Here is a 24913-nt window from a genome sequence, read left to right as displayed (position 1 = left end):
CGAAACAATTTTCGATTTTCCTTAAATTTTGGACATCCTAATATTTTTGCAGTTTTAGATGATTTTTTAAATTTTCACGCCCTTGAAATGTTGTCTTAATTCTTTCCCTCTCTCTCCCATTCCAGGTTGAATGTGTCCAATGGACTTTCGACAAGAATGTAACGGACGATCTGAATGGAGAACTGATGCATTTGGCTGAGTTCTTATCGCAGAAACAATTCGACATGATTATCAATTTGCCCATGAGGGGTGGCGGGGCCAGAAGGTAAGAAAACAAAGTAATACCTCTTCAGATAAACCATTACTAACCTACCCTTTTGTTGTTATCTCTTCATCCACAGAGTATCCAGTTTTATGACTCATGGTTATCGCACCCGCCGTTTGGCTGTTGACTATTCCATTCCCCTGGTGACGGATGTTAAGTGTACCAAACTTTTGGTGGAATCAATGCGTGTCACTGGACGTAAGCCGGCCATGAAAACACACACGGATTGTACGACATCCCGGCGCATGGTCACATTGCCTGGCTTCATTGATGTCCACACCCATTTGCGGGAGCCGGGTGCAACGCATAAGGAGGACTTTGCCAGTGGTACAGCGGCAGCTTTGGCTGGTGGTGTTACCATGGTCTGTGCCATGCCCAATACCAATCCATCAGTAGTGGATCGTAATACCTTTACTTTATTCCAAGAGCTGGCCAAGGCTGGGGCACGCTGTGATTATGCCCTGTTTGTTGGAGCCTCGGACAGTAATTGGCAACATGTCAATGAACTGGCTGCCCAGGCTGCCGGTTTGAAAATGTATTTGAATGACACCTTCAGTACTCTGAAAATGACCGACATGACCATTTGGGAGAAGCATATGCAAAACTGGCCCAAGAGGGCTCCAATTGTTTGCCATGCCGAGAAACAGACAATGGCTGCTGTTATCCTTATGGCCCATTTGATGGATCGTGCGGTGCACATTTGCCACTTGGCCCGCAAGGAAGAGATTATGATTGTCCGAGCCGCCAAGGAGAAGGGTATGCGGGTAACCTGTGAAGTGTGTCCCCATCACCTGTTCCTCTCCACCAATGATATTGGTAACATTGGTGCAGGACGGGCTGAAGTACGTCCCGTTCTTTGCTCTGCCGAAGATCAAAAGGCACTGTGGGATAATTTGGAATACATTGATGTTTTTGCCACCGACCATGCTCCCCACACTTGGGAGGAAAAGAATTCCGAAAATCCACCACCCGGTTTCCCTGGTTTGGAAACAATTCTACCTCTTATATTGCAGGCAGTGGATGAGGGTCGCCTGACATTGGATGACATTAAAAATAAATTCTATCGCAACCCCAAGAGAATTTTCAGTTTGCCAGAACAACCCAATACCTATGTTGAGGTGGATTTGGATGAGGAATGGATTATCTCCAAGGACTGCATGCATTCCAAGGCCAAGTGGACACCATTCCAGGGCAAGAAGGTCAAGGGTAAGGTTCACCGTGTGGTGCTGCGCGGTGAGGTGGCCTTTATTGATGGTGAGGTATTGGTCCAACCTGGTTTTGGCCAGAATGTACGCAGCCAATACAATCTTAAGCCAATGGATCCATTGGAAATCAGGACATCCTATGATAATTTGGAAGCCATCAAGGTATTGGATCGCAGTGCTGAATTCGTAACCGATTCCCAGACAAATGAAGCATTTACGAAATTGCTATCCGAAACTCCTTCCAAGGTCCATTTCTCCGGAGATCCAAATTTCTTGCGGCCCATTTCACCATTGCCTCGTGTGCGTTGTGATTCGGCCAGCAATGCCACGCTCAAGGAGTTGATACAAAGGACCTCATCGGCAAGCGCCCCCATTTCACCGGTGGCACCCACCTTGTTGGGACGTCATGTTCTCTCTGTGGATATGTTTAGCAAGGAGCAGTTGAATGATATTTTCAATTTGGCCCAAATTCTCAAGAGTCGTGTTGTCAAGGATCGCCCGGTCGATGATTTGTTAAAGGGCAAGATTATGGCCTCCGTTTTCTATGAAGTTAGTACAAGGACTTCGTGCAGTTTTGCAGCTGCCATGCAGCGTTTGGGTGGCCGTGTCATTTACATGGATCAGACCAGTTCTTCGGTGAAGAAGGGAGAAACTTTGGAGGATAGTATTGCTGTGATGGCAGGATATTCAGATGTGTTGGTCCTGAGACATCCAGAACCTGGGGCAGTGGCGGTAAGTGGAAATCTCTCTCCCTCTTTAAGTGAATGATATATTAATAAGAAAATCTCTTTTCCAGCGTGCTGCCCAACATTCCCGCAAACCCCTGATAAATGCCGGTGATGGTGTTGGCGAACATCCAACTCAAGCCTTGCTGGACATTTTCACAATACGTGAGGAGATTGGTACAGTGAATGGTTTGACCATAACCATGGTTGGTGATTTGAAACATGGCCGCACTGTCCATTCCTTGGCCCGTCTGCTGACGCTGTACAATGTCACCATACAATATGTTAGCCCCGATAACCTTGGCATGCCAGATCACATCATACGTTATTTGAATTCGAAGGGTATTAGCCAGAAAACAATGCAGAGTTTGGAGGAAGCTCTTCCCACCACAGATGTCCTATATATGACACGTATACAGAAGGAACGTTTCGCCAGCGAGGAGGAATATGAAAACGTAAGGGAAAATAAGATAATAGGTTCAATATCTGAGAGACCTCTTTACATAAGAGCACTTATTAATGAAAGAAGATTCTATAGAAAAAAGTCGCAGTCAGTCCTAAGATTAAAAAAATCGACCTAGTCTTGACCTGAACTGAGAACTGAGACTTTTTTCCATAGAAAAAAATATCCTCTGTCCAAATTCCATGGGACCTATTTTTTTCTAAATCGAAAAATCGTCGTTCCCCAGGGACTGATTTTTTCTCTATAGAAAATAATTCGACAGTGCCCAGGTACTGATTTTTTCTTTATAGAAAAATTTGACAGGCCAGTGGACCAAGTTTTTTCTATAGAAAAAAATTCGGCAGGCCAGTGGACCAAGTTTTTTCTATAGAAAAAAATTCGGCAGGCCAGTGGACCAAGTTTTTTCTATAGAAAAAAATTCGCCAGGCCAGTGGACCAAGTTTTTTCTATAGAAAAAAATTCGACAGGCCAGTGGACCAAGTTTTTTCTATAGAAAAAAATTCGACAGGCCAGTGGACCAAGTTTTTTCTATAGAAAAAAATTCGACAGGCCAGTGGACCAAGTTTTTTCTATAGAAAAAAATTCGACAGGCCAGTGGACCAAGTTTTTTCTATAGAAAAAAATTCGACAGGCCAGTGGACCAAGTTTTTTCTATAGAAAAAAATTCGACAGGCCAGTGGACTAAGTTTTTTCTATAGAAAAAAATTCGACAGGCCAGTGGACTAAGTTTTTTCTATAGAAAAAAATTCGACAGGCCAGTGGACTAAGTTTTTTCTATAGAAAAAAATTCGACAGGCCAGTGGACTAAGTTTTTTCTATAGAAAAAAATTCGACAGGCCAGTGGACTAAGTTTTTTCTATAGAAAAAAATTCGACAGGCCAGTGGACTAAGTTTTTTCTATAGAAAAAAATTCGACAGGCCAGTGGACTAAGTTTTTTCTATAGAAAAAAATTCGACAGGCCAGTGGACTAAGTTTTTTCTATAGAAAAAAATTCGACAGGCCAGTGGACTAAGTTTTTTCTATAGAAAAAAATTCGACAGGCCAGTGGACTAAGTTTTTTCTATAGAAAAAAAATCGACAGGCCAGTGGACTAAGTTTTTTCTATAGAAAAAAATTCGACAGGCCAACGGACTAAGTTTTTTTCTATAGAAAAAAATTCGACAGGCCAACGGACTAAGTTTTTTCTATAGAAAAAAATTCGACGGGCCAACGGACTAAGTTTTTTCTATAGAAAAAAATTCCAAAGGCCAGTGGACCAAGTTTTTTCTATAGAAAAAAATTCGACAGGCCAGTGGACCAAGTTTTTTCTATAGAAAAAAATTCGACAGGCCAGTGGACCAAGTTTTTTCTATAGAAAAAAATTCGACAGGCCAGTGGACCAAGTTTTTTCTATAGAAAAAAATTCGACAGGCCAGTGGACCAAGTTTTTTCTATAGAAAAAAATTCGACGGGCCAGAGGACCAAGTTTTTTCTATAGAAAAAAATTCGACAGGCCAGTGGACCAAGTTTTTTCTATAGAAAAAAATTCGACAGGCCAGTGGACCAAGTTTTTTCTATAGAAAAAAATTCGACAGGCCAGTGGACCAAGTTTTTTCTATAGAAAAAAAAAATCGAAAGGCCAACGGACTAGAGAACTGATTATTTTCTTTAGAAAAAAATCGCCAGTCCCCAGGGGACTGAATTTTTTCTATAGAAAAAAAATCGCCAGTCCCCAAAGGACTGAATTTTTTCTATAGAAAAAAAATCGCCAGTCCCCAAAGGACTGAATTTTTTCTATAGAAAAAAATCGCCAGTCCCCAGAGGACTGAATTTTTTCTATAGAAAAAAATCGCCAGTCCCCAGAGGACTGAATTTTTTCTATTGAAAAAAATCACCAGTCCCCAGAGGACTGAATTTTTTCTATTGAAAAAAATCACCAGTCCCCAGAGGACTGAATTTTTTCTATTGAAAAAAATCACCAGTCCCCAGAGGACTGAATTTTTTCTATTGAAAAAAATCACCAGTCCCCAGAGGACTGAATTTTTTCTATAGAAAAAAATCACCAGTCCCCAGAGGACTGAATTTTTTCCATAGAAAAAAATCACCAGTCCCCAGAGGACTGCATTTTTTCTATAGAAAAAAAAAATCGCCAGTCCCCAGAGGAATGATTTTTTTCTATCGAAAAAAAAATCGCCAGTCCCCAGAGGAATGATTTTTTTCTATAGAAAAAAAATCGCCAGTCCACAGAGGAATGATTTTTTTCTATCGAAAAAAAAAATCGCCAGTCCCCAGAGGAATGATTTTTTTCTATAGAAAAAATTCTTCAGTACCCAGAGGACTGATTTTTTTCTTTAGGAAAAATTTTGTCTGTACACAGAGGACTGAAGTTTTTCTATAAAAAAAAAGTCGCCAGTACCCAGAGGACTGATTTTTTTTTTCTATAGAAAAAACATTCGTCAGTCCCCAGTGGACCTATTTTTGTTCTAAAGAAGAAGCATTCGTCAGTCCCCAGAGGACTGATTTTTTCATTGGTTCCTTTTTTTTCCAGATGTCCAATTTTTTATATTAATTTAATTTTGATTTATTTTCCCTCTTTCCTCTCTTGCAGTGCTGCGGCAAATTCATTGTCACACCCAAATTGATGACCCGTGCCAGCCGCCGTACCATTGTCATGCATCCCTTGCCCAGAGTATTTGAGATTAGCAAAGATTTCGATTCCGACCCCAGAGCGGCATACTTCCGTCAAGCTGAATATGGAATGTATATTCGTATGGCCCTCTTGGCCATGGTTTGTGGTTGTCGTAACTGATATGAAATGCAAAATCAAATAGATTTTTAACTGGAAAATCTGGCGGATATTGAATTTCCGTTGACTCATGACAAATAGCAACAACAACAACACTAAGCACTTTAAAAGTACAAGTGTTGAAGAAGCAGACAAAGCATTTGTTATTTTTATATTTACACACATAATTTACATATATATACATATATTTGTTATGCCTAACTATAGATATAAGATATATATTGAAATGTTCTATATTGTATTTGATACGTATAACATATCTTTTTAACGTTTTTTTAAATAAAAACTGGAAATAAAATGAATGTCTTGTTATTTGGCTTGGCAATTTGTGGGGTAAACGTAATTGCCTGAAAGTATGCTCTGAATTTTGTCACATTTAATTTTACGGTATGATAATGTGGGTACAGTGCTTTAGGTAAATTGCACAGTACTTCATGGTTATTTGTACAGTACTTTTGGTGTGTCCCCTTGCTGCCGATTCTGTTTGCCTGGTATTTCAGTGAATTTGGAAATTCGACCTGCCAAAATTTTTGAAATCTAAAAAATTGAATTTTTGAGCGCTGTTTTCGATAGAATGGGGGTAGATGGCTTAGATTTGTTAAATTCTTCCATTTGGGCCCCTCGAAATGGTTTCGAAAGGCGTTTCCGGCTACTAAAACGGGGAATGCCAATGGGTCTAGAATGTGTCCATTATTATTTCAAAAATGTCCAATCCTAGAAAATTTTACAAAATTCTAAATCCCAAATATTTAAAAGAAATATTTTAATATTTTTTTTATAAATTTCTATTTTATTGTTTGCTTTTCTTGTGCAGTTTTCTTAATTAAAATAATAATATTTTCTGATGTGTGTGGTTAGTATTTTTTTTACAACCAAATATCATATAGGTTTAGTGTGCACCATTAAAATTACAAGTGTTATTTATATTTAAATATTAAAAAATAATAATAACAAATATACTTTTGTTGTTTCCTTTTTTTGTAACATGCGGTTCCTGTTTTAGGGCCACAACAATCCTTAAATCTAAAGACGAAATCATCATCAGACGTCAACCTGCAATCGCCTTCCGTGTTCCGTTCAGTCTTCTCGTTTACATATTTTCAATATTTTTTTTGATTTTATATAAATTGTCACCAAAAACCATAAAAAAGAGAAATGCAACAAAAATTGCACTTCCTTTTTTAGATTCTGTGCTCCAGCATTAGCCTGTCATATTTTACAAATACTCCTTTTTCCTTCTCCTCCTCCTCCTAATTTTAATAACGTTCAATTTCAATGGTTGTCTCATGCTGTGTCTTCTCCACCTCATCCTGCCAATGGGTACGTTTGGGTTTCTTTGCCCCATCCAAACTACCCTGTAGACTGAGTTCACTACCCTCAAAGGCCTTATTGAGATTACTTTGTAGATTTCCACATTTGTGTATAATGGGAGAGGAAGCGGAACGTCCTGTTTTGCAGATGGCTCCCTTGCCATCACATTCATAAATTGTGGCAATCGATGAACATTTGCTTTGGCCATCCAGTATTAAAACGCCCTCACTTAGGGTCGATGATCGTTTACGCGAGGCGCCACTTGTGGAACCAGTTTCAGAACATTTATCACATTCGTGTTTCCTGAAATAACAGAGAGAGAGAGAGAGAGAGAGAGAGAGAGAGAGAGTTAATTAGAAACATGTTTATAGAGTGAATGACTTATTTGGTATTGAACTTACTTATTGGATTTCTTACAGGCCACCAAAAATATCAATACGGTTAGTATGACCACAGCTGCCAGGACTCCTGAGAGCCCCGCAATCATGGTCATCATTTCATGGGGTTCGCCATCCGAAGTCACTTTGGTAACTGAAAAGGAAATAAATAAAAAATTTGAATTAATTGAACAATATTACAGAATATCTATATATATAAGAGTAGTGAAATAACTGACTGAGAAAAAATGGTCAGGTCAGTCTTGATGCGTACTAAAGGTTACGAAAAGCATTAAAAAATATTCAAAATATAATAATTTGTATTGGACAAACGGAATGAGCTGGAATTCCGTAATTTGAAATAAAAGGTAGATGTAACATAGCGGTTTTGAAATTCGAACTTAAAAGTTACGAAAAGTTCAAAAATGGTACTAAACTTCTAAAATAGTACCATTTGCTAGTATGTGAACGAAGAGAGCTAAGAACTTGAAATTCGGTATGAAAATCAAGGTTGGAAAATAAGTATAAGATATACGTGAAGGTGGTTTCGGAGATGTGTACTAAGAGTGCGAACTGTAATTAATGGTACCATATTTGGAACAATTTGGTTTAGGGTGAATGGATGAAGCTGGAATTTCGAAATTTTGTATTCGGGTCCCTGTTGGTGGTAGGTTTGTGATAAGGAGGTGATTTTTGAAAATATGTGCACGTAACGTACTAAATAGTACCATATTTGGTACAATTTGATATTGGGTGAACAGATAGTGCTTGAAATCTGAAATTTGGTATTCGGGTCGCTGTTCCTGCGAAGCCTGGCCATATGGAGATGGTTTGGGAAATGTGTACTATAATTGCACGAAAAGTTCGAATGGTACTATATTTGATATTAGTTAAATGAATAGGTCTGTAATCCTCAAACATGGTATTGAGGTTTTTTTTTTTGGGTATCTAAAATTGAGATATGGAGGTGGTGTACTACAATTGTACATAAAGCACTAAATTTGGAATTGGTTGAAGGGACAGTGCTGAAATCCTCAAATTTGATATTGAGGTCTCTGTTGTTATCTGGTTTTGACATAAGGAGGTTGTTTTGGAAATGTGTACAAAAGTACTAAATGGTACTTAATTTGGTATTGGGTAAAGAGATAGGACTGAAATTTTCAGATTTGAAATTGATGTAACTGTTGGTGTCTGTGGTTAAGATATGGAGGTAGTATTGAAAAGGGTACTGCAGGTACATGAAAAGTACTATATTTGGTACAATTTTGTATTGGGTGAACAGGTAGTGCTTGAAATCTGAAATTTCGTATTGAAGTCGCTGTTCATGGAGGTGGTTTCGGAAATGTGTACTATAATTGTACGAAAAGTACTGAATGGTACTATATTTGGTATTGAGTGAAACGATAGATGATGAAATTCTGAAATTTGATATTTAGATGACTGGTGGTATCTGTGTTTGAGATTTGGCAGTGGTTTGGTAATTCGACCTTTATTCGTACGAATGGTACTATATTTGGTATTGGGTAAAGGGATAGGGCTGGAATCTACAAATTTGATATTGAGGTCTCTGTAGGTATCTGGAACTGGGATTTATGGTACACATTGTCGGTATTTGGTGAAGTGATAGAGCTGAAATCCTGAAATTTGATACAGATGACATTGTCGGTATATGGTGGTGGTTTTGCAAATGTGTACTACGAATGTTTGAAAAGTACTAAATGTTACTAAATTTGCCGTTGAGTGAATGGATAGAGCTGGAATTCCCAAATTTGATATTGAAGTCTTTTTTGGTATCTGGATAACATCTTCACAACAGATCTTGCAAACATGTTTGTATGAGTGAAATTCGAAAAGAGTTGGATGCGCATTTCGCTTTCTTTGAAAGTTTTATTTTTCAAAGTCTTGAACCCAGGAGAAATGGTCCGATCTCCACCATCTTTATAAGAAATCTTGAGTTGATAGAAATATTGAGATGTGCTGAGTCTGAATGGATTCGGATGTTAATTTCGCGTTAATTTTGACCCTTTGTGGAGGAGGTAGAAGAAGGAATGGACCGATATATCCCATCTTCACACCAGACCTTGGGTCAATAAAATATTGTGAAGTCTGTAATTTGAAGAGAACCGGATTTTATGATCGTTTAAGTTATTCACAATTTTGACCATCTGTCGGGAGGTACCATAAGGAATGGTCTGATCTCTACCATTTTTATTACAGATCTTGTGTTGAAGAAAAAATTGAGATGTGCCAAGTCTGAATGGAATCAGATGTTAATTTCGTGTTATATAAGCTTCGTAAATATTCAAAATTTTGACCCTTTGTGGGAGAGGTACCAGAAAAGGTGTACCGATATATTCCAGCTTCACATCAGACCATAGGTTAATAAAATTATTGTGATGTGTGTTATTTCAAGATAAACGGGCACTTAAATCACATTTTAGAAGAGTAAAAATTATTCAAAATTTTTACCCTCTGTGGAGGAGGTAGTTGATAGACCTGACCTAGCACTGGTGCAAATATTAGGATATGCAAAGTCGGGGCAAAATTGGATTATGCTTTCTCTTTCTGTGCAGTAAATTAATTTCTTTGAAAATATCGAAATTTTGTGGGAGGGAGGGTTGGTGGGGGAGGGTATACGATAAGGAGTGGACCGATATTACCCACTTCCAAACGCGATATAAGTTTGACAATAATATTTCGATGTACTAAGTTTGGATCGGATATTCCTTTCGATAATTATCGTGCGCACTAGCCAGACAGACAGACGGACGGACACCGATAGGTCGACTCCAAATGTCCTGAAACGGATTTGGTGATTTTGATGAGGCACGTTTTGGTCGTATCAAATGGTATATACCCTCTCTAGCCATATGGCTGAGGGTATAAAAAAAATGTGTCATGTCGGTCCAATTTTTGGTATAGTTTCTATTATAACGGTAAATCCCGATTTCAAGCATTTTTTACGTTTTAGTCATATTTTTCATTTTATTTCGCTAAAACATGGTATTTCGAGTTGTTCAACATATGACCTTGATATTTTCGGTAGTGAAGTAGAATTTTGTGTTCTATAATAAAATATCTGTTCTTCTCATTTTCAATAAATATCCATTTTTGGCGATTTCATACCTCTCTGTGTCGTGCAGATATTCATTACATTCAGATGCTTATTCTTGCCATAAATTTTCAACTGCAACACAAATTGTATCATCAAAATAGCATTTGAAAACTGCCCTAATTAACCTACTCTATAAATTAAAATTCCCATTTAATTTCGATCACAATACATTGTTATTAAAATTGAAATAAAAAACAAAAATCCCCCAGTTAATCGATCTGTAGGCAATTGTTTTGCTGTATAGGCTATAATTATCTACCTAATTTGCAAACATTAAAAAAAACGTGTGTGTGTTTGCATTTAAGCTACTGTCTGTCAAAACATTTGACATTTTTGACATGTCTAATGTGGCTGTTAGATAAATAAATAAATACAACAATGAGCATTTGAACCTGTCTTGGCATTGCAGTGCAACACCACAGCCGCCGCACTTGAACAAGTGTCAAGTTGAAGTTCACAACCAACAGCAACATGTCTGATTCGTTGGTGGGTAATAAAATGGCCAACATTCTGCTGCTGATGCCGTTGCTAATCCGACAAATTACCATTGAATTGCTGCAAAAAAACGTCTGGGTTAACAAAATAGTGACGGGGTGACTAGACAAAAATTTACGATTATGCATCCGTTAGAAAAAAAAAGCACTAAACAACAACGACAACAAATAAATGTTGTAATACGTCGTCGTTGCCGCTGTTTATTTTGCAAATTTTAAAAGCTTTGCCGCCTCAACCAATAAACTATCGAAAATTGTCAATTAACAGCTTTTTTGTTGCTATTGTCATTGTTGTTATGGGATTTTTTTCTATTTTTTTTTTAATTGTTCAACGAAATCGTGCAATTTTAATAATTTATCGTTCAACGACTTGTTGCGAATTGTTAAGCTATATTTAGATGAAGTTTTGTATTGAAAGTAGATTATTAGTTAAGTAGTATTAAAGTGGATTTTTAAGTACAATTTTTTTTGTGCAGAGAATGATCAGTATTGAGAAATTGAAAAAAACCAAGATCTTTGAAAAAATCCAAGACTTTTGACTATAACATCCTCAAAACATAAATTTTTGAAAAATACACACATAAAAAATACAGAAAATCTCAAAATTATTTATTTTATTTATTTATTTCAAAATTATTGAAAGTGGATTATTAGTTAAGTAGTTTTAAAGTGGATTTTTAAGTACAATTTTTTTGGTGCAGAGAATGATGAGTATTGAGAAATTGAAAAAACCAAGATATTTGAAACATCCAAGATTTTGACCATAACATCCTCAAAACATACAGTTTTGAAAAATGCTCGAATAAAAAATACAGAAAATCTCAAAATTATTTCATGAAATCCAATATTATCAATCAAGTCCTTCGAAAGAATACGCAGACGGGAGTCCTTAAAAAATATCCTTAAACATTCAAATTTTTTCTATAAACTTTTTCTGAAAAAAAAAAACTAAAATATTCTTCTTTATTTTTTTTTAGCTTCACGATTTGAAACAATAAAAAAACAAAGTCCACAACTTTTTGTAGAGTTCTTGAAAAAGTATTTTTTTTAATTATATGCTTGTTTTTACCAGAAAACAGTGCAAAATGACATGAGGTCCTCTTAACAATTTTTTAGAAAAAAACGACTTTTTATTTTTAAACATGAACAAATATTTTGAACAGGCAGTCTTAATCGTATTTTTCACAGGAAGTCCCCGAGAATATTTTCCAAAAAAAGTTCTTTAAAAAAATTGTCTTAAATATCCTTGATTTTACATCAGCAGGACATTAAAAATTTATGCTTAACAATCTACGATATTTGGCCAGTGGAAAAATCTTGGCCATAGAAAACTCTATTCGTAAAAAATCAAGATTTTCGGTCAGTAGGTTCTTGAAAAAATAAATGTTTCCGCCTCAAAGTCTTTAAAAATTAATTTCGGTCATGAGGTTCTTTGAACCATTATTTTTAAAGAATTCTTTAATTTCGACCAGTATATCCTTTAAAGATTACTTAAAAATATATTTCTACAAATCCACGATTTTGCGTCAAGATATCCTTAAAAAATATATTTTTAAAAGTCGACGATTTTCAGGCTGGATTCCCTGAAGAAGTCATTCTAAAAAAAAGTGTTTTGCTTAGAAGCTCTCTAAATAATTAAATTTAATTTTCAGTGGGGGTCCTTGAAAGAAATTATACTTAAAAATTTACATCATTCGATCAGGAGATTTCTTTCCAGGAAGTCCTTTAAAGACCCATTAAAATAATTTGAATATTTTTTCGGTGGTCCTAAAAAAAGAATACTTAAAACCATTACTGAAAAATTATTATTTTCGGTCAAGAGATCCTTAAAAAAAACAATTACTTCAAAATAACAAAATTTCAGTCAGGAAGGTATAAACAAATAAGTTTAATCCATAGGTCCTCTAAACTCATTTGGAAAATTATTTGTAAAAAGCAAGATTTTTGATCCGGAGGCTTTAAAAGTTGTTCTAAAATAGAAAGAGCAGAAAGAGGAAAAATTAAAAAAAAAGAAATAAAATTATTTAAATAATCCGTGCTAAAAAGGTCATTTCTGACAGGAAGTCCTTCAAAAATTAAATACCCTTAAGAAACAAATATTATTGTTCGGCCCTTAAAAATTTCTTCCAAAAAATATTCCTAGAAACCCACTATTCTCGGTAATAAAATTATTCCTTAAAAAAAATGTTGCTTTAAAAATAAACATTATTCTTAAAAAAATTGGCTAGGAAATCCTTAAAAAAAATAAATAAATAATTAAAATAATTATTCAATAAAAAAATAAATAAAATAATAATAAACAAATAAAAAACAAGTAAAAAAGCAGCTAAGTTCGGCCGGGTCGAACTTTTAATACCCTCCACCATTTGGAAGGAACTTGAAAATTTTCAAAAGAACTTCCGGAAAGTACCACTTAAATGAAAACTGTTATATGGAGACTATACGAAGACGTGGACCTGATTACGAAATTTTTTTGTCATAGGCTGTAGTACACATTACGAACTTCAAATACCAAATTTGAAACAATTCCGCTGAATAATGTCGCTCAAAGTCATAAAGAGGTGCCGTTATATGTATGAAGGCTATACAAAGTCACGGACCTGCATACCAAAATTTTTTGTCATAGGCTGTAGTATCTATTACGAACTTTAAATATAAAATTTGACTCTTAAAATTTTTTTTCCAAAGTGTTCTTAAAAATCTACAATTTTAGTTAAAGGGGTCCTTCAAATAATTTTTCCTAAAAAATCCACTATTGCCTTGAAATAATTATTCTTAAAAAATAGCACAACATCTAAACGATTTTCGTTTAGTAGTTCCTTGAAAATTTATGAAAATCTGGAGGTCCTTAAAAAAATTCTTGATAATAGTTTTAATATTAATAATCCAAGATTTTCTGACAGAAGACCAAAAAAAAAAAATCACCCGTTTGTTATCATGGCGATAGAACCTGTTTTAGGTTAGGTCAAGTAGAGGTCCCAAATTACTTTTCTTTTAAAACGCAGTTCTAAAATATCTGGAGTGGTTTATTGCCCCATAAAGATGGTCCATCCTACTTATTTTTCTTCCTTATTGGTTTCAAAATTTCGCGTTACATTAAAATTATTTAATTTTTTATAACCCCTTATACATGTTGTTTTTGGTTCGTAACGAATATTGTGTGTTTGCTAAGAACTAATTCGGGAAATATCGATTCGAAATAATTTCCGGCATTTGACAATATCAAGAAATTGAGACAAATGAACTGTAATTAACCGTCAATCCAATCCAAAACAAGAATATTGAATACCACACCTCCTAACGTGAGTTTTGAAAATAAATCTCTTCGAATATCCTATAAAATGTAAACAAATCACTTAAAACCTAATGAAGTTTATAATTAAATCAATCTATTTAACCCAACAATTAAATATAGAGTGTAAGGTCGTCTAGGTGGTAACTTTCTCAAAAAGTCCTCAAGTCACATGTGCATAGGTAGCTACCAACCAGATGTCAAGCCGGTTGTCGCTTTGCTATCGGAAATGCGTCGACATCGCACAAATGACCTTCACCAGGCACACACACAAACAAAGGCTAAGCTGAAATGTTAGCCAGATATCCGATTTGTTTGAAATTCTTAAGAAAATAAAATTGCGGGACGGACAGACGGACGGACCTAAAACAAACGCACATTAAGTTCAAAACAACGGCACGGCGGTAAACAACTTTCAAAACACAATTACAAATGCAAAGCCAACAACAGCAACCAAACAATTCTCAAACGCACAAACAATTGAATGTTTACAAAAAATAAATTGCAGCAAATAAATAAAAAATCGAAATCGAAAATTAAAAAAAAAAAAACAAAACTAGATTGATGTTGTTGACCAGACCGGCGGCCAGTTGTATTGGGGATCGGGGACACACAAAGAAAATTCTCGAAATACGTCATCTGGGGGGTTTTGTGAGAACACAATTTTTTTTTCTTTTTTTGCCAGAGAGGCAAAGAAAATTCAATTTGCAAAACATGTTTTGTAAATAACGAAATGAAAATTGAAAACAAATGGTTTTATTTTTTTCTTCATCTTCAATTGGCTTTTAAGAAAATATTCAAATGTGTCATATATTGTCGATTTACCTACGTCACATAGGCCACACTCACGTTTAAACAGTGGTCTATTGTTATAACTATTATATTTATAAAATAGTAAATTCCAATAACAGGAATCAATTGTTGAAGTTGGGAGGAGTCGCTTGTCATTTTTATTGTTCGAAAAAATGCACTCTTTGTTTTCTAGACAAATATGTTTTACAAAAGTATAAAAAACAATTCCTTGTCATTCATTTTAATAAATAATGTCGCATGGCGGGCCCAATGACGTACAAACCGATTTTTGAATTCCCATTTTTTGAGGGTGTGTACATCAGGTACACGGCACGGCATTCAACATTACATGAATGCAATTATCCGAAAAAAAGCAAAAACAAACAAAAAGTTTTATTTTCCGTCTGACAATAAAAGAAGGTGAGACACGGAAATGTACAAAGTCTACTCATCGTAAAAAAATAGTTTACATTTCATTTATTTGTTTTACAATTGTTTAAAAAAATATACATACATAAATAATGGCCACATAATTTTGATGTATTAGACTTGGTACCTACTCTGAGAATTTTTGACTCTATACTGTAGTTCATAAATTCTATATGAGCTTCAAAATTTAATCGAAATTCATTAAATTTCATTAGATATTGAGATGATTTATTAAAAATTCAGATATTCCTAACAGCACGACGGAGTTCGTAAATGTCCCTGGTCAAAATGCTAAGGGTAATATCTGGGCAGTGCTCCATGACATAATTTCAAAAGCGAAATCTTCCAAAATGGATTTCGACATATGAGTTTAAACATCATGTTAGAGTCACATTAAATTTCATATTAATATTTAAAATTTTTATAGCATACTTTCAAGCGCTAATAATGTTCAAACATGCTATATGAACTTTATTTATGCTATACTTATATGGTATATATATAAATCATTTCTTATTAGATTAAAATTGTTGGGAGCGCCTAAAGGTATGCTATGAAATGTCAAAAATAAACGTTAAAAGATAACCTAACATACGACTTTAACAGTTTAAAAAGTATCAGATGAGGTTAAACATTTTTTCAAGGACTATTTAACAGATAATCGCAGAAGATTTTTTCAGGTCCAGCTGACCAAAAATCCTATATTTTTTCGAATATTTTTTCAAAGACTTACAATAAACGTAGATTTTGAAGGGCATATTTTAAGGGACCATTACACCTGAACTTTTGAAGAATATTTTTTAACGATTCAGTTGACATGACAAATAATCGCGTTTTCAAGAAAAATTTTTCAATGACCAGCAGGAATGGATCTTTTTTAATTATTTCTTCATGGGCAATTTAATCAATAAACTTTAACTTTTGAGGAATATTTGTAAAGGTCCAGATGACTAATAAATTTGGATTTTAAGAACACTTTTGTAATGCACCATTTGACCCGAAACCCCGAATTTTTAAAGAATATTTTTCAAAGTTAAGACCAATGAACCCGAATATTTTGAAGAAACGTTTTTTTTTATATGACCAATAAAACCTGATTTTTTATAATATTTTCAAGAGTAATAGACGTAGAATAGAAGTGGGATTTCAGTAAAACACCAGGACAACAAACGAGAATTTTGGAGAATATCTTTTCAAGGTCCATCTGATCGATAAATGTAGAAAAATGTCATTAAATGATCAACTAATAACGTAGATTTTATAAAACCTTTTTCAAGGACTATTTGGCAAAAAAACGCGATTTTTTAAGAATATTTTTTCATAGACCAACTTCCGATAAACCTGAATTTCCATGAATATTTTTCTAGGGTCATCTGATAATTTTTTTCGAGATTTTTTTTTTCAAGTGCCCAACTGGCCAATATAAGTGAATTTTTTAAAATATTTTTTAAAGACAATCTTATAATATTTTTTAGGCCAATTTAAGTGGATTTTTAGGAATATTTTTCAAGAACCCATTGAGCACTTCACGACTTCTTTTTTTTTGATATTTTTCAAGAATTATCTGATCAATGAACGTGGCTTTTATAAATATAAAAAATTAAGATTTTTTAACAAAAGTTAATTTTTTGAGAAAATGTTTTCCAAGTCCAAAATGGTTTATTAAGAATATATTCTAGCCAATAAAATTAGATATTTTACCATTCTAGAAAAAACAGGTTACCCGGAAGACATTGAAAAATCCACGATTATTGGTCCGGAAATATTAAAAATATAGTGGAAATAAATATTATTTATAACTAATTGGTCCTTCGAAATATAAAAAAATGATGTTTTGTTACGACACCTTTCATAATCTTCTTCCTTGAAAATTCCAAAATTTTTTTGTCAGAATCCGAAGAGACCTTGAAAATTATCTTTAAAAAAAAGCCAATGTTTTTGAGTCGAGAGTCTGACTTTGTTAAAAATATTCTTTAAAGGTCCACGATTTATGTAGTATCCAAAACGTTGAAACAAAAATGAGGGCAAATATTTTAACAAAATCTCCGATGTTTGGTCAGGGGGACTTTAAAAAATCTTTGCAATCCAAAATTTTTGCCCATAGAGGCCTTTAAAAAAATGTTTCTTTTTTCTTACGAAATTAAAGATAACCTCACATTTTTTCCCATTGGTGATGAGATTGTATTAATATATTTTAGGCTCAAATATAGCGAAATTTTGAATTTATAATTTTACATCATTTTTTCTAATTTTTGCGAAATCAAAAATAATGACGAAATTTTGTAGAATAATTGCAATTAATCAGCTGATGACTGTTTTTCGCCGCAACGCATGGTTCATTCACATTATTTTTTTCATTCTGCATCGATTTATTATCAGTTGATGATGCTTTGCTTCCGAACTTTTTCGAACGTGGTAGGAAATAAAGTCGCGTCATTTTACGAAATATTGTTTTCCACCATTTCCTATGACGCTATCGTTTCTATGTTTATCAGTTGCTAATCCCATTACAACCACTGCCAAATACTGTCAATCATCTGTCGGGAACTATGTATGTAGATTTCCTTAATGGAGGGGGTTTACGTTGATCGGCTTAGTGAAAATAATGTCAAGTGGTATTATAATAGAAATTTAAATTAGGCATATTAGGGCGGGAGGGAGGTAGGTATAACTGATATAACTGCATCTCAAAATAGGAATATTTAAAGATACTACAACTGCAACTTAAAGTTATGAAAATTATGCTAACAAAATTCTAAAATCAATAATTAAAGGAACATTTTAATGGAGCTTTCAGTTTGAAGGAAGTATTTACAATATGACCACCTAATAATCTGATATTTTTAAGAACATTTTTCAAAATTCAGGTGACCAATAAGCGAGACTTTTTAAAGAATATTTTTTCATAGACCAGCTTTGTAATAAATGTGAATTTTCAAGAATGCTTTTCAAAGACTATCTCATATTTTTTTTAAGAATTTTTATAGGGTGCCAACTGGCCAAAATAAGTGGATTTTTAAGAATATTTTGCAAGGAGCAGATTTTTTAATATTTTTCAAAGACTATCAATAAACGTAGATATTCTAAGTATAGTTTTTTCAACACAACACTCAACCGAAAAATCAGAATTTCGTTAACAAAAGTTAATTTTTGAGAAAATGTTCTCTAAGACAAATTAAGTTGGTGTGGTAAGAATATATTCTAGCCAATAAAATTAGATGTTTTACCTTTTGAAAGTGGAAGTCCCAAAAAAGGGTTCTATATTTACCAGGAGGAAAAGGAGGACTACGATTATTAGCCAGAAATTAAAAAAAAACATTTTTTCAAAAAATATAATTTTTAACCTTGAAAATATTCTTAAATGAAAACTTTGAAAATTGAAAGATTTTTAGTCAGAAGATCTCTCTTTTGAGTCGAAAGTTATTTTCATTTAATTGTGTTTTCTTCGGAAAAAATCTGATTAAAGAGTAGCGAACAGTACAATTTCAATTTTAATTATAAATTATTTTGAATAATAATGTTTGTATAAGTCAAAGCTGATATTCTAGAAGTATCGATGACCTAGAGGTCACCAAAATATCTGAGTCATTCACCTAATTGCAAATTTATTTTCGATAAGACAATTTGTTATATAAAAAGGTTTCAAAACAACAGACCCACATGATTTCAAAACAAATATGGCGTGACTAGCACTTACATATTAATAATAAAAAAAATTTAAAATCCCGTGAAACTGTAAATATATGCAACTACTTAAATCCACTGAATGAAAGTTCACAGAGGCTTTAAAATAGTCACCTAAAATAAAGACTAAAAGGACTGATCCTGGTTAATATATATTCTTTCAGAAAAGTTGTTTAAACTTGAAAAAAAATCGAACAATCTTGGCACTGTTTGAAGGCCTTTTGAGAAAGACTAACCGTCCTCAAAAAAAAAAAAAAAAACCTTGAAAGTAACCACTGTTCCTAAACTAGCTAATGCTCTTCCATTTTTTGGAATTATAAAAAGAAATTGGAGTTTCGAAAATTAAAATCCATATCTCAATCCCAAATACCAATAGATACCTTAACATGAAATTTCGTGATTCCAGCTCTTCTGCTTTATCCAATACCAAATTTAATTCAATTTAGTACTTTTCGAACAACTATAGTGCTCATTTCCAAAACCCACCTCCATACCTCAATCCGAGACACCAACTTTACCTGAATATCAAATTTCAGGATTTCGGTTATATTCCTTCATTGAATACCCAATTAGGTATCTCCATATCTTAATCACAAACACCAACAAATATCAAATTTGAGAATTTCAGCTCTATTCCTTCACCCAATACCAAATTTAGTACTTTTCCTACAATTATGGTAAACATTTCCAAAACCACCTTCCTTTCTCAGTTCTAATACTAACAGAAACCTCAATATCAAATGTAAGAATTCCAGTCCTATTCTTTCACCCAATGCCAAATTTAGTACCATTTAGTACTTTTCGTATAAATATAGGACCCATTTTTAAACCACCATTACATTTCGAACACAGATACGGTTAGTAATCTAAATATTAAGTTTCAGAATTTTATCTCTATCCCTTCACACAATACCAAATATAGTACCATTCTTTACATTTTGTACAATTATAATACACATTTGCGAAACCAAATCGACGTTAATATAATATAATTCAAGCAAAATATAGTACCATTTAGTACTTTCCGTGCGCTTTTCGTGTGTACTACACACTTCCACTTTATCACAAACCTATCCCAATTCCAGATACCAAGAGATCACTTAAAATCAAATTTGAGTATAAAAGCCCTATGTCTTTAGCCAATAAACAATTTAGTACCGTTTAGTACTTTTCGTACCACCATATCTAAATGTAAATTTCAGATACCAACAGAGATCTGAATATCAAATTTCGGGCTTCCAGCTCTATCCCTTCACCCAATATGTTACCGTACAATGAAAGAAAGGACAATCCAATTTTTCTTCAACATTACAAATCCGAATATTTACATCTGATCTAGGTCAGGTGCGAAAATGAACAATATTGGTCTACTCCATCAAGTACCTCCCCCCAAAGGGTCAACATTTTGAATAGTTATCACACTTTTAAAAAGTGATGTAAGAGCCCCAAATTACACACAGAACAATGTTTTTATTAGCCGAAGGTCTGGTGTGAAGATGGAATATATCGGTCCACACCTTCTGGTACCTCCCCATAGAGGGTCAAAATTTTAAATATCCATTAGGCTCAAACATTCGACTCCACTCAGACTTGCTACATCTCAATATTTCCATCAATACAAGGTCTGTTATAAAGATGGAAGAGATCGGACAGCATGTCAAGTTGAAAGATGGGCTATATCGGTGCACGATATCGAATGGCCCCCATACAACGGTACCCCCGATATTTGGTATTTTGATGATTTTAACCACATGTTTCAATGGAATTGTCTAAAATTCGACATAAGGAGTCCATCGTGACTACATTACGACCTGGAAAAGAATTGTCTTTATAGGTCCACGATATCGTATATCCCCCATATACCGCTACCTTCCGATATCCGGTCTGAAATTCTACACAAGAAGTTTTGTTAATACTTTATCCCCTTAAAAAGAGAACTGTATTTACAGGTCCACGATATCGTATAGCCCCCATACAATGGTGCCGATATACGGTATTTTGATGATTTTTTTCAATGGAATAGTCTGAATTTTCTCAAAGTACTTGACCCGCTGAAAGATAATTATCTATATACTTCTATGTTTAAGTAGAGCACCCATACAAAGCTACCCCGAGATATTCAGTATTTTCAGGATTTTCGCGACATTATTCCCCGAAATTGCGTCAAATTTCGTATTAGAAGTTCGTAATGGGTACTTCAACTTATGAGGGAAAATTTTCTATGCAGATCCACGTCTTAGTATAGCCCCCAAAAAAACGATATCTCCCAATATTCAGTATTTTGATGATTTTAGCGACATTTTTACCGGAATTGTTTCAAATTTCGTAATTGAAGTTCGTAAAAGGTACTACATCCTATGACAATAAATAACGAAGACGTGTTCCTGTCTTCGTATAGCCCCCATATAAGGATTATCATTTGAGAGATTTCTTCTACGAATTTTTATGAAAATTTTTAAATTCCATCTAAATGGTGGAAATACGGAACGGCCGAACTTAGCTGCTTTTTTACTTGTTTATATTTTTATATATGTTTGGGATACCGCAAGGGAGTAGGCATAAACATAAACATAAGGAAGTACTAAGTTGGGACCAAGGCGGATACTATCTGCAATAGCTATCTAAGCATCCTTACAGACAGCATGGCATTTTGAACATATCCTCTGCTATATATCCTTTATGTCTCGAAGGCCTAAACACCACATATTCTTATCTTATTTAAAGTAGTCTATTAAAAAATAAATCTATTTTTAACGAAAATCTCTCTTTTCTCCACAAGGAAGCGACGCCATTCCCTCTTATCCCCATATATGTATCTAGAGAATCTTCCAGATCAAAATCTTTCCGTTTTCGAAAAATCTAAATAAAAATATGCAATTTGGATTCATAACAACGTCACATCACGTATAAAACGCATTTTGTGGCTCAAGTGACGATTTGCTTTTCCCCACTGGCCTTATTTGAAAATAATAAAAAACGAATTCTAATAAAAATTCAAACAAATATGGACATAAAATAATCAAATTAATTGCTCGTTATTACCACATCATATTGCAGCGTTTTGCTCAGCTCAGAAGCAAAGAAGGTAATAATTTTGTATGGATCGAGGAGAGAGGCAAGTTTGTAATTAAAATGTCAAGAAAATGTTCGAATCTAATTAGAATCCTCACCATTCGAATAAAAATGCAAACGAAGAATTCTGATTCAGAAAAAAATGCAGTGCTGCATACAAATTAAGATAATTGCAAAATGGAAAGAATTTCTAAAAAAAATGTATTTCATTACTTACTCGAATCTTCGATGACGAAACGTTTGGCATTTGACGATTTAACATATGAAGTGTCCATAGTCCAGGGAGATATAGAGAGATGATGTGGTGGTGACGGTTGGTGGTGATGGCAGGTCTAGTAGATTTTTTCTTTCTTTTTTATTCTGGGGTTACAAGTCCGCTATTGATCTTCCTCAATGGAGGTGTTGTTAATGGTTGCACGGTTTAATGTCTTCTAAGTGAAATTTCAGACGGGGTTGTTGATTTTAAAAGCCAGACTTGAACTACAGCTCATGATGATGATGTGCGGCGGCGGTGGCTGATGGTGGCGTTGATAATAATGAGTGGTGGTAGCGGGGTTGGAGCTGCAAAAAAATAAAAGAAAACAATATTTGTTATTGTTTTACTCAAGCCTTTTCTTTTGCCCTCTCGTATCAAATGTAATATTGTAAAATACTTGCATCACTAATCTTGCTCTGTAGCCGATAGTGATTTAAATTATCTCCACTAAAAGGGAGGCACAAAAAAATGTGACCCATATTTTACTTCGTTCGATTATTTGAGTTTTGCTAAAGATTTCATAAAGTGCACGTGAATATTCATTATTTTGACCACATTTTTTCAAGATCTGTATAATGAGAGGTAGTTAATCATGTCATGTCCACTCCGTATTTTACATAATGCTTTTTACATTTCTACATTCAAAAATAGAGGGCAGTAAGAAAGAACTCTAATTATACCCTACATCGATAATCTTGTATTTAATTAAACTGGTTAGGGGATTAATGACTGATTGATAAAAAATAATGCTCAGGGAAAATAGATTAAATTTGCATAATGTTCGAAATAAATGAGAGGAAAGCATATTGAAAGTTTTTAAAGGGTACAAAAATTGTAGAAACTTAAGGAACGCCATCGGTATTTCAAGTTCTTGTGCCAAGTAATACTCTTGAGTAATACTCCAAGAAGAAAACCTGAAAACCAAAAATTCAAAAAAAGAATCCAAACCAGTAGAAGGACCAAAAATATTTGTCCATAATGGACTCAGCTAAAGCTAACATTTTGAAAAATGACGCTGAATTATTTAGAAAAGAGGGGTTATATTTTTCGAGGGGCTCAAAAATTGCAAAAGTATTGTTCCATTAAACCGAATCGTATCTATACTTCAATTTCGTGTCTTCACATAATGAACGCCTTTTGTTTCTCAGAATATTAACAAATATAACAGCGTTAAGTCAAGCCTGAACCTCCCCATGTGCAAAACTTTAGTTATGAAATTGTCACCTATATAATTCTAAAAAATTGTCTAAGCCTGTAGGAATATTGATATCGATGATTCATTAACTATAATAGCTAACGCCATCTGTATGTTGAGTTATTTTTCAGTTTTATAACTCCAGAAAACGGCTTAATGTGCGGCCTGGCCCATGTGAAAACTTAATTTATTTTGTAATATAAAATCTGCTCTGTCTAGGATATTTTTTACAAGGGTACAAACATTGCAAAATCATCAATTCATTATAACGAACGCCATCTGTACATCAAGTTTCTGTGGAATCTATAGCTCGAAAAAGTAAAAATGATGTTTTGTTTGACTGAGACGATATTTTAAACCACCTTATGCAAAACAAGTAAACAGTAAGTTCGGCAGAACCGAGCATCGAATACTCTCCACAATTTGAAAGGATTTTGGAAATTTAAAAAAAAGTACGTTGAAAAATATTGTTAAAATCATTAAAATACCGAATATGGAAAGTTGCCATTATATTGGGGTCTATACGAAGACGTGGATCTGCATAGACAGTTTTCTATTTTCTAAAATTTTGTCATAAGCCATTACAATATTCAAATAGGAAACTCTGGAAAATAATGTAGCTAACATTAACAAAATATCGAATATAGGGAGGTAAGTTATTTCGGGGCTATACGAAGACCTGGACTTTCATAAACAATTTTTCGTCACAGGCTGTAGTACATATACCTAGGAACTTCAAATACAAAATTTCAAACCATTTCGGTGAAAATTGTACCTAAAATCGTCAAAATACCGAATATAGGAAGGTACAGATGTATGGGGCCTATATGAAGACCTGGGCCTGCATAGATAATTACGAACTCAAAATACCGAATATGGGGAGGAACCGTTTTATTGAAGATATACGATATCGTGGACCTATATAGACAATTCTCTTCCAGGGGGTGAAGTAGAAGAAGTTGAAGAATTTCACTGCAATTATCAAAATGCCGAAATATAAAAATACCGTTATTATGGGCGATACAATATCGTGGACCGATATTATATTTATTCATTTGACTCTAGCGAAGAAGAAGAAGAAGTGGACCGATATATTCCATCTTCACAGCAAATCTTGTGTTAGTAGTAATAATGGGATGTGTGTAATTTGAAGACAATCGGACCCTTACATCAAATTTTATAAGAGTTATTGCTATTCAAAATTTTAACCCTTTAGGGGGAAGGTACTTGATGGAATTGACCGATATTGTAAATTTTTGCACCCTACCTAACACTGATGCGAATATTAGGAGTTGTAAAGTAGGAGCAAAATCGGATTATCAGTTCTCTTTCTGTGCAGTAAAATATTTTTTTTTTTTTTTTTTGAAAATTTCGACCTTTTGTTGGAGAGGTACCAGAATGAGTGGACCGATATTGCCTATCTCCGAACTCGATCAAAGTTTGATAATAATA

The 24913-nt window shown here is 34.1% G+C and overlaps 2 protein-coding genes across 3 annotated transcripts in view; one reads left to right on the top strand and one right to left on the bottom strand.

The window, feature by feature from the left end:
* Positions 1 to 5742, top strand: part of LOC101901505 (CAD protein) — a 38586-nt gene extending 32844 nt beyond the window's left edge. Inside the window, exons 5-8 of the mRNA XM_005176106.4 lie at positions 126 to 265; positions 342 to 2202; positions 2267 to 2650; positions 5247 to 5742. Coding sequence (XP_005176163.1) covers positions 126 to 265; positions 342 to 2202; positions 2267 to 2650; positions 5247 to 5447 — 2586 coding nt within the window. The 3' untranslated portion in view covers positions 5448 to 5742. The remainder of the gene's footprint in view (positions 1 to 125; positions 266 to 341; positions 2203 to 2266; positions 2651 to 5246) is intronic.
* Positions 5743 to 6343: 601 nt separating this feature from the next.
* LOC101901341 (uncharacterized) overlaps positions 6344 to 24913 on the bottom strand; it is a 40484-nt gene continuing 21914 nt past the window's right edge. For both annotated transcript variants that reach the window (XM_059122148.1, XM_020039198.2), the window contains exons 2-4: positions 22228 to 22571; positions 7157 to 7286; positions 6344 to 7058 (exon numbers count right to left, since the gene is read on the bottom strand). In XM_059122148.1, coding sequence (XP_058978131.1) covers positions 6701 to 7058; positions 7157 to 7286; positions 22228 to 22285 — 546 coding nt within the window. In that variant the 5' untranslated portion in view covers positions 22286 to 22571 and the 3' untranslated portion in view covers positions 6344 to 6700. The remainder of the gene's footprint in view (positions 7059 to 7156; positions 7287 to 22227; positions 22572 to 24913) is intronic.

Source organism: Musca domestica, unplaced genomic scaffold, assembly GCF_030504385.1.
Source record: "Musca domestica strain aabys unplaced genomic scaffold, Musca_domestica.polishedcontigs.V.1.1 2, whole genome shotgun sequence".
NCBI lineage: Eukaryota > Metazoa > Arthropoda > Insecta > Diptera > Muscidae > Musca > Musca domestica.
The sequence above is the reverse complement of the archived record's forward strand: the minus strand, read 5'-3'. Positions and strand labels throughout refer to the sequence as shown.